The sequence below is a fragment of the Meles meles genome, chromosome 21 (genome assembly GCF_922984935.1).
Source record: "Meles meles chromosome 21, mMelMel3.1 paternal haplotype, whole genome shotgun sequence".
Classification (NCBI taxonomy): Eukaryota; Metazoa; Chordata; class Mammalia; order Carnivora; family Mustelidae; genus Meles; species Meles meles.
The window spans coordinates 23830835-23843640 of NC_060086.1; the positions used below are offsets into that span (position 1 = coordinate 23830835).

A 12806-nucleotide genomic window follows, 5' to 3' on the forward strand; every position below is an offset into this window, starting at 1 on the left:
CAGTATAGGGTTCTTTAGGACCCTGTACCACCTTGTGAAAAGAAGAGCACTTCTCTCCTTGGCATTCTGTTCTCTCCCAGGCTCTCAAACAGCAATGTCGAAGCTGCTCAATAGCTTGATCATTCATTAGTACTTGGTCTTGCACCAGGCCCATGGCCCAATGCCCGTGAGCTGCTCCATGGAAACAGGAACAGTATTAGCTGTGTTACGGGCAGCTGCTGTTTCTGCATGATCTTTCCCCATGTTAAATTGTAAAAACTCACTTGAGGATGACTGTTTTTGCTAGTAATAACCCATCAATCGGAGTAAGTCGATTGTCTTCTCAGATGCCTTGAATGATTCCCGTTGTATATGGGGAATTAACTCCACAGTTTTGTACTGCCTGTTGTAATTCCTTGAATAACTTGAAGGGAAATGGCTCATGCATGGCCTCATAGATACCATGAGGGTTGTTGGGATCATGTCCTGGAGTGACATGTTCTCTAACAGTAACTGGGAAATTAAAATGTAAGGCATCTAAGTCCCCTGCTCGCTTTGCTTCACTGAGGCCTTTTTGAATGGCTGATGGCATGATTTTTCATCCTTTTCACTAAATGGTGCCTTCTCATAGGAAGGTGGAGCCGATGGTGACGGCGCCACTTGCCCTGGCACAGTAGCAATTCCTCCCTCCTTTTGTTCTGTTACTGGAGTGGGGGGAGGACATTCTTCCTTTATATATTCCTTGCGATGACTTTAGTAATCTCCGTCCACGATGGCATGTTCAGGTTCCTCTTTTTTAGTTTCTCATGAAACTCATTATCGCTGTCCAAATTAGGAGTTTATAAAGGCTCCAGGCTCTCTGATTCTAGGAACTCAGACCTAGTGGGGTGATACCTCACACACACACACATGCACACACCCTGCACACACATATGCACACACAGGCACACGCGCGCACACACACACACACTCACTCTCTCTCTCTCTGCCCCTTTCAGCTTACTCTTCAAGCAAAGGGAAATGAGGTCATGTGCTCCAGGTAACACTTAAGATGTTTCTGGGTCTAACTCCAGTTAGTTTATTAACTACATTGATCTTCTGACATGGATGGGTAGCAACTCTTTGTTTGAAAAGCACTATTTTCGACAACGGAATCCTGTTTACTCTTTTAAAACTCTGTGGGTCAGTTTTCCTTGGACAATCTGGGCTTGTAGGTAATTTTGTCCCTTAGTGTGTTTCTGTGTTGAGTTGCTGCCTTGAGTCACCAAGGGTATGTGCTTTTTTACAGGTGTCTGCTGATGTGGAGACATGGACGCGGTGGGGGGACATGTTCGTACAGCATTAGCACCGACTGCAGTCAAGGCAGCAGTAAGCTTTGTCAGTGGATATGAAGAGAAGATATGATATCTGTCTGCTTCTGTGAGCTCAGAACTGAGCTGGGTGACATCACACACACACACACACACACACACACATACACACACACACACAACCTCCTGCTTTGAGCTACACAGCAAGGAAATGGAAATGAGTTAATACACTTAGAATATCACTTAGAGTGTTTCAGGGTGTAAGTAACAGAAGACCAACTCCATTTGGTTTCTTTTTTTTTAAAAAGATTTATTTGAGAGAGAGTGGGGGAGAGGGGCAGAGGGACAGAGAATCCTGGAACAGCCCCTCGCTGAGAAGGAGCCTGATGTGAGCTCAATCCCAGGACTCCGAGCTCATGACCTGAGCCAAAACCAAGAGTTGGCCTCTCAAATGATGAGCCTACCAGGTGCCCCTCCATTTGGTTTAAATGTAAAGACATTTATTAACTCACAAGATACTCACTGAGAGGTAGAGCAGACTCCAGTGCCCACAGTGTCTTGGCATGGCCTTGGGATTTAAGCTCCTTCCACTCCTTCTCGTTCTCGTAAAAGCTAGTTCCACTTAGAGTTGCTTTAATTGATATATTTCTGAACCCACACTGATGTTTCCTGTAGGTGTGCATTCAGTGACTTCTTAATCCTTGATCACTTTATTTTTTATTTTTGATTTTATTTATTTATTTGACAGAGATCACAAGCAGGCAGAGAGGCAGGCAGAGAGAGAGGAAGGGACGCACGTTCCCCACTGAGCAGAGAGCCCGATGTGGGGCTCGATCCCAGGACCCCGGGATCACGACCTGAGGCAAAGGCAGAGGCTTTAACCCACTGAGCCACCCAGGTGCCCATCTTTGATCACTTTAAAAAAGTGACAGTTAAACTTCCTCCTCCTCTTTTTTTTTAAGGATTTTATTTATTTGACACAGAGAGATCAGAAGTAGGCAGAGAGGCAGGCAGAGAGAGAGGGGGAACCAGGCTCCCTGCTGAGCAGAGAGCCTGAAGTGGGGCTCGATGCCAGGATCCTTCGGCTCGTAACCCGAGCCGAAGGCAGAGGCTTAACCCACTGAGCCACCCAGGTGCCCTAAAGTTCTTCTTCTTAATAAATCATGGTTTTTCACTTCCATTCTCTCTAGTAAGAGGCTGACTTGTCACTTCAACATCATCACGATGTCTGTTGGAATGTGTAGACCTTTGTCAGCAATTGGGATTTCATCTGTTCTGTCATTTCTTGCAAATTCTGAGTCTGCTTGTCTTTCGCTGCAAGGAGCTGAGCGTGTTCAGTGTTCATCTGCTCCTGCCGGTGTTGAAGACGGTCCACTTTCTCCTTCTGCTCCTGTAAAGACTGAAGCAGTGCTACCTTCCCCTGCTGCTGGTTGTCAATGATCTGTTGCTCTTTTATTTCCCCCCAAGGTCATCTTTTAACTCCTTGAGTTGAAAGACCTCACACTCTAGTTCTACAGTCTCAACTAGGATTTTAGGTCAACCACAGGGACAGTGTGACTCTGTTGTTTCAGGCTCTCCAGGTCTTTGTTCATAGGAGGATTTTTGTCAGAGAACCAGGCTTTTATCTGTTCTATCGTGTCTTGCAAATTCTGAATCTGCTCGTCTTTTACTGAAGGGAGCTGAGCATGCTTAACATTCATCTCCTGTCGGTAGGAAGATCGTCTACCTTCTGCTTCTGCTCCTGTAAAGATTGCAGGAGTCCTACCTTCCCCTGCTGCTCGTTGTCAGTGATCTTCGGTTGTGCTTTTACTTCCTCCTTGAGATCCTCTTCTTTAAAATTTTATTTATTTATTTGATACAGAAAGAGAGAGAATAAGCAGGGGGAGTAGCAAGCAGAGAGAGAGGGAGAAGCAGGTTCCTTGCTGAGCAGGGACCCTGACGTGGGGCTTGATCCCAGGACGCTCGGATCGCGACCTGAACCAACGGCAGTTGCTTAAACTACTGAGCCACCCAGGCACCCCAAGATCATGATTTAACTCCTTGAGTTGAAATACCTCATACTCGAGTTCGACAATCTCAACTAGGATTTTAGGGTCAACCACAGGGACAGTGAGACTCTGTTGTCTTAGCCACTCCAGGTCCGCATTCACATGGGGATTTTTGTCTGGCCTGGATGGGGGACACATGTCTTTGTCCTCCACAGATGGCTGTAAAATGTCATGGCTTCTTAAGATTCCCGTCGACTTACCAAATTCCTCCTGAAGCTCTGGCCTTTCTCTAAGCTCTTCAATGTACACGTCTTGCTCTCTGACACATTGTGTCAATTGCTTCTGCTCCTCCAAAGCAGAGGCCAGCAGTTTCTTCATTTCTTGATGGTCGGCGTCCGCTGCTCGATCCTCTTTTGGAGGTGTAATATTTCCAGGTCTTTCTCTTGACCAAGTTGAATGAAATGCGCATGCCCTACCGGTGACCATTCTTTGAGACTTTGCCCAGACTTGTTTGTCTCTTCCAACAGCTTCTTTTCAGCCCCACACAATTTTGCTAGTAACTCTTTCCCTATTTTTAAAGCCCTCACAGCGATCTTGTTTTCCAGAGAATCCTTGTTGTTCCACAGAATAGATTCTTCCAGCTGGTGTCTTACATCTTGGAGCTCCGAAAGCAACTTTTGGTGTTTTGCTCTGCGATCAGAAGCAACATTGTTTCAACTCTCATTCAGCTGCTGCATCTCTGCAAGTTGTTGCTTCAACCTTCTGAGCTCAGTTTCTGTTCTTGAAGGAAGTCATCGTTCACGTTCCCAGCACAGTCTCAATCTTGCAGGTCTTCCATCTGTTTTTGATACTCGGTTAGTTGCTCGCAGTGCCTCTCATCGACGACTGCCAGTTTCCCCTGATGGGCAATCTGCAATGGCGCCACGCCAAGCTGACTGTCATCCATCCCCCTCATCCAGTGCTGTTCATCCCTGGTGCTCTTCAGTTTCCAGACTGGATTTGAGTCTAACCTCTTCTGTCGCTGGCATGAAGACTGGGACGAGTTCGTCTAGTATGTCACTTCTGCCTCCAGTGTTCGGATCTTATCTGGAGAGTCTGTTGATGTCTCGCTCTGCCCAGCTGACATCAGCAAAGTCCACGGCATTGCCATGGAAAGTTCCTTTCCTCAGCACATCTCTGGTGAAATTGAAGGTGTGGCCCAGGAAAGAAGGCTCACTGCCATCCACTCCCCCAGCAAATGGCCCAGGCCAAAGCCCTGGCCACCAACCCAGACAGAAATCTTTGCAGGTCATAAAACTGACCTGGTCCACTGTGGAAGAGCATCTAGCTTTCTCTTGTGGGAGCTTCCGGCCATTTGGTCCTTGTTCTGCCACGAACTGGATCCGTCTCCTTTCCTGTGAGTGAGCGTGGTTATACCTGTTCTTACTTGTTAAGAGAGCGCATGAGAGATCAAATCAGGGAATCGCTACAAAAGGCCTTTGTGTCATATCACTATCACCCAGCCTTGCACATCTCTAAATTGTATGGTAGACACTCACGATGACCATAAAATCTTCGTGATCATCAATATGGCAGACACGGGGCTCTGGGGTTCAAAATCCCACTGGCAGGGTCTTCCACACATGCAGAGGACACGTCTACAAGGGTTTTCTTTTTTTCTTTTTTTCTATCAGAAGCTCTGTTTGTAACAGCCAAGGATGAGAAGCCAGGCACCCATCCTTCACCGGGGCCCTGGTGACATCAAGTACGTGGCTGACAGCGGCAGCAGGCGCAGCTGCTGGGGACGGGCACGAGACAGGCAGTCAGTGCATTCCCTCTGAGTGTATTTTTAACATTTTGAAGCAGGCGGGCACCTTCACAAATGAAACTTTTCGGGAAGAAAGAGGGTGAATGTTCATTCACCTTTAATCTCCAGAAGGTGGTCTCCATCCCAGCCCTAAGTTTAGAACTTTACGATGACATTCTGTCTTTGGTAGAAATGCCTTTATCAGTTAGTTACCTGACAGAACGGACTTGAAGAAAATATTCTGAGAGAGGCACAGAGACAAGCTATCGCTCAGTGAGGTCGGAAAGCATCCCTGCAGAGCCCGCCCCAGGAGAAGAGCAAATGCGGATTCTGCTGCTCTTCTTCAGGGTCAGCGATTAGTGTGTGGACTCATGGGAGAAATAGGGACTTTCATATTCTCTTCCCTTTTTTTCCCTTTTGTTTCTTTTTAATTTAAAGCTGCTGCAACCAAAGCAAGTAGAATCTATTTAATGATTTAATGGTAGAATTTATGATTTTACAAATAAAACACCCTGTGGAGCACCTGGGTTGCTCAGTCAGTGAAGCGTCTGCCTTTGGCTCAGGTCAGGAACTCAGGGACCCGAGATCAAGCCCTGCACTGGGCTCCCTGCTCAGCCGAGAGCCTGCTTTTCCCTCTCCCTCTGCCCCTCCCACTCATGCTCTCCCTCTGAATAAAGAAATAAAATCTTTAAAAATTATTAATGTCCCATGATTGGTACAGAGGAAAGACAAGTATTTTACATAAAAACATCAGATCTTAATGTTCCTCTTTGACATACGCTTTTTTGTGGCCAAGTACAAACTACTTAGGACTCAGATAAAACTCAAAATGCAAGATCGTGATGAAATAATATTTTCAAATCACCAAATGGGGCCAATAAATGTCGAAGCAAATAAATAAACAAAGGCCATTACATCTGACACTGCTTCCTTCGTCTCCAGCCTGTGTGGGTAAAAGCCTCTAGGGTTATAAAATGGCCTCACAGACCGTCTGCAGGAGAGGAAGGCACAAGCAAAAGTTGCTGAAGAAATGGACTTGTTCAGCTCCAGGGTGGGGAGCTGGGGTAAAGGCGACGGGAAATAAAAGAGGAGGAAAGGGAGATAACATCTGTGTTCTAAAGTCTTGTTAAAGTAGAACTATCTTAAGAACAACATTTGAGTAGCCTTTAGAAACGTACTGCAATGTGATACAGGAGTTCTACGTGTATTGATTCTCCTAATAAATAGTCTGAGCTTGTAGTTTACAGGTTATCTTGCATTTTATGTTTCTAGGAAATCATTTTTATTGTATGTTACAGAATATCGCCCACAACAGACTGGATATTGAAACCTTGCCCAGGTGGTGAGGTGGGGCAGAATCCAAGGTGGGCCAGTGTGGTCTCAGGACCCCTGAGGCCACAGGAAGCATGGGGTGTCTGATCCGGCAGAGTTCCCAGGCATTGGAATGGGGAAATTGGATAGGGACGGGGAGCACAGGAGGGGGTTCTGGACTGGGTTTGCCATAATCCACAAACCGTGGCTAGGTTGGGCAGTAGCTTTTGTGTGGGGGCGCTGCATAGGACAGAAAGAGCGATGACCTCTGCCTGCTCCCAGGAGGACTGGACCAGGCACAAACCACAAGAGATTATCTGGCACGCAGAAAAGTGAAGGTTGCTTATCCCTGATAGTTTACTGAAAAGAGTGGACCGAGATCTTTCAGCTCAGGGGCTGGAAATCGGGGCACAGCCATTTTTATTTTCATCCTCTAAAGTGGCCCACAAAGCCTTCAGGGAACAAGAGTGGCACAGAGCAACCAGAAGCAGTTTACACTGAGCCCTGGCAAGGGGCGGCACAACTCGCCCCAGGCAGAGATACCTGAGAATCAGCACAGCAGGCCCTTTCCCCAGAAAACACCTGGAAGGACAGGTGAACACCCACGTTTAGGAGCACACGGGAGTGCAAAATCCCAACACTAGGGGAAAACAGTAAATAGAATTCAAAGGTTTTTTCATGATTTATCTTTCAGTCTAAAATTTTTTCCTTTTTGTTTTTTTCTTTTCTCCATTCCAATTAGTTTCTTATTTTATCAACTCTTCTTTTTTAAGTCTTTTTAGATTTTCATTTTCTATATTTACATTTTTCAGATATATTCTTCATTTTTGGCTTCCTTTCACTGTATTCAGCATTATGTTTGTTTATATGTAACTTTGGTGATTTTACACTTTTGGGATTTGCTGGCTTGATTTTTTGTTTGCTTTTTTTTTGGTCAGAGAGAGAGAGAGAATGCATGCACAAGCAGAGAGAGAAGCAGGCTCCCTGCAGAGCAAGAAGCCCGATTGGAACTCGATCCCAGGACCCTGGGATCATGGCCTGAGCTGAAGGCTATGACTGACTGAGCCACCCAGCCCTCTCAGGTTTGGTGTCTGTTAACAACCCAGTACCTCCTGGAGGTTTGACCACCTGGGAGATTATATTCTCTTTTCGCCCTGCCTCCCCGTCCCCACATTTCGTTTTTTGTTAGTTTTTGGTTTCTGGCCTCTTTGAAGTTCACTAGTGTGTATTTTGCTTGGGTCATGGTTGGTATTTTTTATTTTGCTCTCTTGTTCATCCATTCTTCTCTGGGCAAAATGAATAGGAGGAGGAATTCACATCAAAAGAAAGAACCCGAGGTAATACTCTCTGCCACAGATCTAATCCATAGGGGTGTAAGTACAATGTCAAAGCTGCAATTTGGAATAATGATTATAAGGTTACTAGGTGGGCTTGAATAAAGCATAAAAGACACTAGAAAATCTCTTAGTGCAGAAATAACATGTAATCAGGCTGAAATTCAAAATGCTTTAACTGAGATGCAGTCTAAATTGGATGCTCTAACAGCTACAGTATGTGAGGCAGAAGAGAGAGGAAATGACAGAGAAGACAAGTGGATGGAAAGGAAGGAAGCTGAGGAAAAGAGAGAAAAGCAACTCATGGACCATGATGGGAGGACTCAAGAAATCAGCAAAACCAAACGTGAAACAATATTAGAATTGTTGTGGTCCCTGAGGAGATAGAGAGAGAGACACACACACAGAATATATTTAAACAAATCATAGCTGGAAACTTCCCTCATCTGGGGAAGGATGCAGGCATACAGGTTCAAGACCTAGAGAGGACCCCTTTCAAAATCAGTAAAAACAGATCAACACCGCAACAGATAGTAGTGAAGCCTGCAAATTTCCAGAGACGAAGAGAAAATCCTGAAATCATCTCAAGACAAAAGGTTCCTAACTTACAGGCGTGGCTACATTAGGCTGGCCGCAGACCTATCCACAGAGACCTGGGAAGCCAGAAAGCGCTGGCAGATATCTTTGGGTACTAAATGAGAAAAACATACAGCGAAGAATACTCTATCCGGCAAGGCTGTCATTCAGAACGGAAAGAGAGATAAAGGGCTTTCTGGACAAAGAGAAACTGAAAGCCAGCCCTGTAAAAAAATATTAGAGGGGATCTTCGAGGTGAGGAGAGAGCCCAAAAGTAAGAGAGACTGGGAAGAAACAGTCTACAGAAACAGGGACTTTAGAGGTAATACAATGGCACTCCATTCATCTCTCTCAGTAGTTACTCTGAATGTAAATGGGGTAAATGCGCCAATCAAAAGACACAGGGTAGGACACCTGGGGGGCTCAGTCGGTTAAGCTGCCGCCTTCAGCTCGGGTCATGATCCCAGGGTCCTGGGATCAAGTCCCCCATCGGGTTCCTTGCTTGGCAGGAAGCCTCCTTCTCTCTCTGTCTCTGCCTGCCACTCTGCCTGCTTGTGCGCTTGCTATCTCTCTCTCTCTCTGACAAATAAATAAATAAATAAAATATTTAAAAAAAAAAGACACAGGCTATCAGACTGCATATGCTATCTACAAGAGACTCATTTTAGACCTAAAGACACCTCCAGATTGAAAGTGAGGGGGTAGAGATCTATTTGTCACGCTAATGAACCTCAAAAGAAAGCTGAGGTAGCAATCTTCATATCAGACAAATTAGATTTTAAACAAAGACTACAGCAAGGGATGAAGAAGGACGATATAGCATGCTTAAAGGGTCTATACCCAACAAGAAGGTCTAAGAATTACAAATATTTATGCTCCTACCTTGGGAGTAGTCAATTACATAAGCCAATTAATAACCAAATTAAAGAAACACTTTGATAATAATATAATAATCGTACCCCATACCCCAAGGTTGTCACGTTATTTTCCCTTGCTTTCATATGAAAGTTTTATGGTTCCAGCTTTTCTTTTCTTTTTTAACTTTATTTATTTGAGAGAGAGTGTGTGGGAGGAAGGACAGAGGGAAAGAATTTCAACAGACTCCCCGCTGAGTGTGGAGCCTGACACAGCGCTTGACTCCAGATGGGGCTCCACATGGGGCTTGACACGGGGCTCAATCTTATAATGCTGAGACCACAATCTGAGCCAAAATCAAGAGTCGGACCCCTGAGGGACTGAACAAACCAGGTGCCCCTGGTGCCAAGTTTTATATTTAGGTTTATGATCCATCCCAAATTAATGGCTGTCCACAGAATGAGGTCGAGGTCGAGGTCCATTTTGTTTCCGCTTGAATACCCAGTTTACCCAGAATTATTCACCAAAAAGACTTCCCTCTCCCCCACTGAAAGGATCTGACTTGACACTCTGGGCAAACATCAATTGACAGTACTTGTTGTGACTGCTCTATTTTCGGACTCTATTCTGTTTCACGAGCTATCATTACCCCAAAGATTTTGGTTACTGTGGCTTTACTGTAAGTCTTAAAAGTAAGTGGGAATAAGCAGTGTAAGTTCTTCAAATGTGTTCCTTTAAAGACTTTTTGGGCCATCCTAGACCCTTTGCATTTCCATATAAATTTTAGAATCAACTTGTTCATTTCTTCTAGGAAAAAGAAAAAGATGGCTAGGTTCCTGAGGCTTCTTCCTGGGGGAGGCAGGGCAGGGGGAGGAGGGCCTGCTTCTCCCTCACCTTCTGCTTCTGCTCTCGGTCCCTATCCCTTTCTCTCTCTCTCAAAATAAAATCTTTTAAAAATAATAAAAATAAAAATTTTAAAAGGTGGTTAGGATTTTGACTGGGATTGCATTGCTTGCATGAATCAAGTCGTGGGAAACAGCAATCTCAATGACATCAAATATTCCGAGGCATGAACAAAGCATATCTCCCAATTATTTCGTGTCTTCTTGAATTCCTCTCAACAATGTTTGATAGTTTTCTGTGTAAAGCTCTTTCATATCTTCCATGAGATTTATTCACAGTCAGTGCTTTTTTTTGGTTTGTTTCTTTGTTTTTGTAAGTAGGCTCCACACCCAGCATGAAGCCCAGTGCAGGGATTGAACTCATAAGCCTGAGTCCAAGACCTGAGATCAAAAGTCAGATGATGCATCCACTGAGCCACCCAGTCACCCCAACCAGTTTATGTTTTAGATGCTCCTGTAAAATATTTTACATTTTCATTCTCCTTTCCACGTACGTTTATCATGCATCTGTCTGACAAAGAATTCCCACCCAGAATACACAATAAACTCCAACAAATCAAAACCAAAACAACATTAACAACGACAACGGGCAAAAGACTTGGACAGACGGTCCCCAAAAGATGCAGGAATGCCCACTAAACACACGAAAAGGTGCCTAACTCAGATCCTTCATCACCAGGGAAATGCAATGTGAAACCAGAAGGAGATGCTATTTCATCCTCAGAGACAACACAGAATGTTAACGAGGATGCTGAGCAACTGGAGTGTCACTATATTGCTGGTGGGAAGTGTAAACTGATCAACCACTTTGGAAACTAGGCTAGCACTTCGATACATCCCCACCCTGTGACTAACCAATCCACTAAGCAAGTTCAGGAGAAATTTAAGACTCCTGTAAGAATGTTTATTGTAGCCTATTCACAATGACCGAAAACTTGGATACAATGAAATGTCTAATCTTCAGGTGAACAGATGAGTAAATCCTGGTACATGGGCGCTCCATACGAAGGAACAAACTATCTTTACACTGACAAAGACTTTCTCCTTGACCAAACTGTAGCCAGTGTCCTCTGAGCCCTCTTCTCAACTAGGCCTCAACCTTGACTTACCACACACAGACTTCACCAAACACTAACATAGTTTCTAACAGCTCAAGTCCCCTCACCGAGGATGACGCCAGTCCCCCTGAGTGCCTGCCTCAGAAAACTCAAGGTAGCTACTGTTTCTTCAGCCAACACTGAAAAATCAGGCCCCTGCCTCCCAGTGAGCAAATCCTGGAGGTTTCACATGGACAAAGACCTTTCCCACTTTTTGTCATCTTTTCCTTCCCTGACTTTATTCAGCCCCAACCTTACTCTCTCATTCTCTCCTTAGAAAGCCCTCTGGACAAATCCAGGTTGAGTTTCATGCATGCAGGACTCTTTTCCTGATTGCAGTAGTTATTAGATTAAAATCTGTCCTCACCACTTGCACTACGATCTGCTGCTGTTTACCTTTGATACGTGCACACAACATGGATAACCCTCAAAGAACACGCTGAGTAAAAGAAGACCAAAGAATACATGCTGCATGCTTCCGTTTATACGATGTTCCAGAACAGGCAAATCGCATCTACCATAGATCCGAAATCAGAAAATGACCAGGGGGGGTAAGGAGACCAACTAGAAAGAGATACAAGAGTAATTTCTGCAGTTTCAGATACACTTTATGTCTTGTGCTTGGGGGCTGGTACCCAGATACACAGCTGACCCTTCAACAATGCAATGGCTATGGGTACCCATTCTTGTGCAGTCAAAAATTTGCATATAAATTTCATGTCCCCCAAAACGTCACTACTAATTGCCTACAGCTGACCAGAAGCCCTACTGATAATAGAAACAGTTGATTAACACATTTTGTATGGTAAATGAATTATACATTGTATTCCCTCACTAAAGGACACTAAAGAAAATATTCAGAAAATCACGAAGAAAAGACATTTGCATTACTGTACTATATGTATCGAAAAATCCACCTATAAGTGGACCCATGCAATTCAAACCCATGTTGTTCAAGAGTCAACTGTGTACATTTGTCAGTGCTCACAGACTAAACACTGAACACCTGAATATTTTATCTTATAAATTATCTCCTTCTCACTCCTGCCCTCTCTCTGCCTGCCTCTCGGCCTGCTTGTGATCTCTGTCTGTCAAATAAATAATAAAATCTAAAAAAAAAAAAAAAGAAAGAAATTTAAAAGTCGGCCTGCTGAGTGTGCTGAGAAAGGTAAGAATTTATATAACAGCAGCTTCTACATACCAGGGCTGGCCTGACCACTTCTCTAACGTGAATCGACCTGCTATCATCTGGAAAGTACAATGGCCTGGGTTTCAGCCAGGAGTCTGACTCCAGTTACAGTTCTGCCACCGATGTACCATGTGACCTTGGGAAAGTCATTTACCTCGAAGTTCCTCCAACGGTCTCTAAGTCATGAGGAGGTGTCAGGTTAAGAAGAAATATGGAAGTGCCAGGGATCAGTCCTATCGCTAGCTTGCGGGGGTCAGAGTGTACTCCTCGCTGGAGCACGGACACTGTCCCTGCTTCCCGCTTCGGTCAGTGCCTTTGCTCATTCCTGGGGCAACTCCCTGCGCCAGAACTGTTAGGTGCTGGAAATACAGAGACGAGTAAGACAAAATCAATGCCTGCCCTCAATATGTTGAGAGGGAAAATGGTGAAATTAGGCATGATGGGTGTGACGTCAGCACTAGAGCAAAAGAGCCGCAGGG

At 44.7% G+C, this 12806-nt stretch overlaps 2 protein-coding genes across 12 annotated transcripts in view; both read right to left on the minus strand.

Annotated features, from left to right (window-relative positions):
* LOC123933383 overlaps positions 1–12806 on the minus strand; it is a 348492-nt gene that overhangs the window by 80665 nt on the left and 255021 nt on the right. The gene's annotated exons all lie outside the window — the stretch shown is intronic.
* The window catches only part of LOC123933379, a 120669-nt gene that overhangs the window by 4312 nt on the left and 103551 nt on the right, over positions 1–12806 (minus strand). The window contains exon 10 of one of the 11 annotated variants that reach the window (XR_006816574.1): positions 12482–12686. The exons of 8 other annotated variants lie outside the window; for them this stretch is intronic. Coding sequence is in view for 2 of the 3 variants with exons in the window: in XM_045992456.1 (XP_045848412.1) it covers positions 4579–4702 (124 nt within the window). In the remaining variant the exon portion in view is untranslated. Of the gene's footprint in view, positions 1–4578; positions 4703–11684; positions 12687–12806 lie in introns of those variants that run through there. 2 more of the 11 variants (XM_045992456.1, XM_045992458.1) reach the window with 2 other exon arrangements.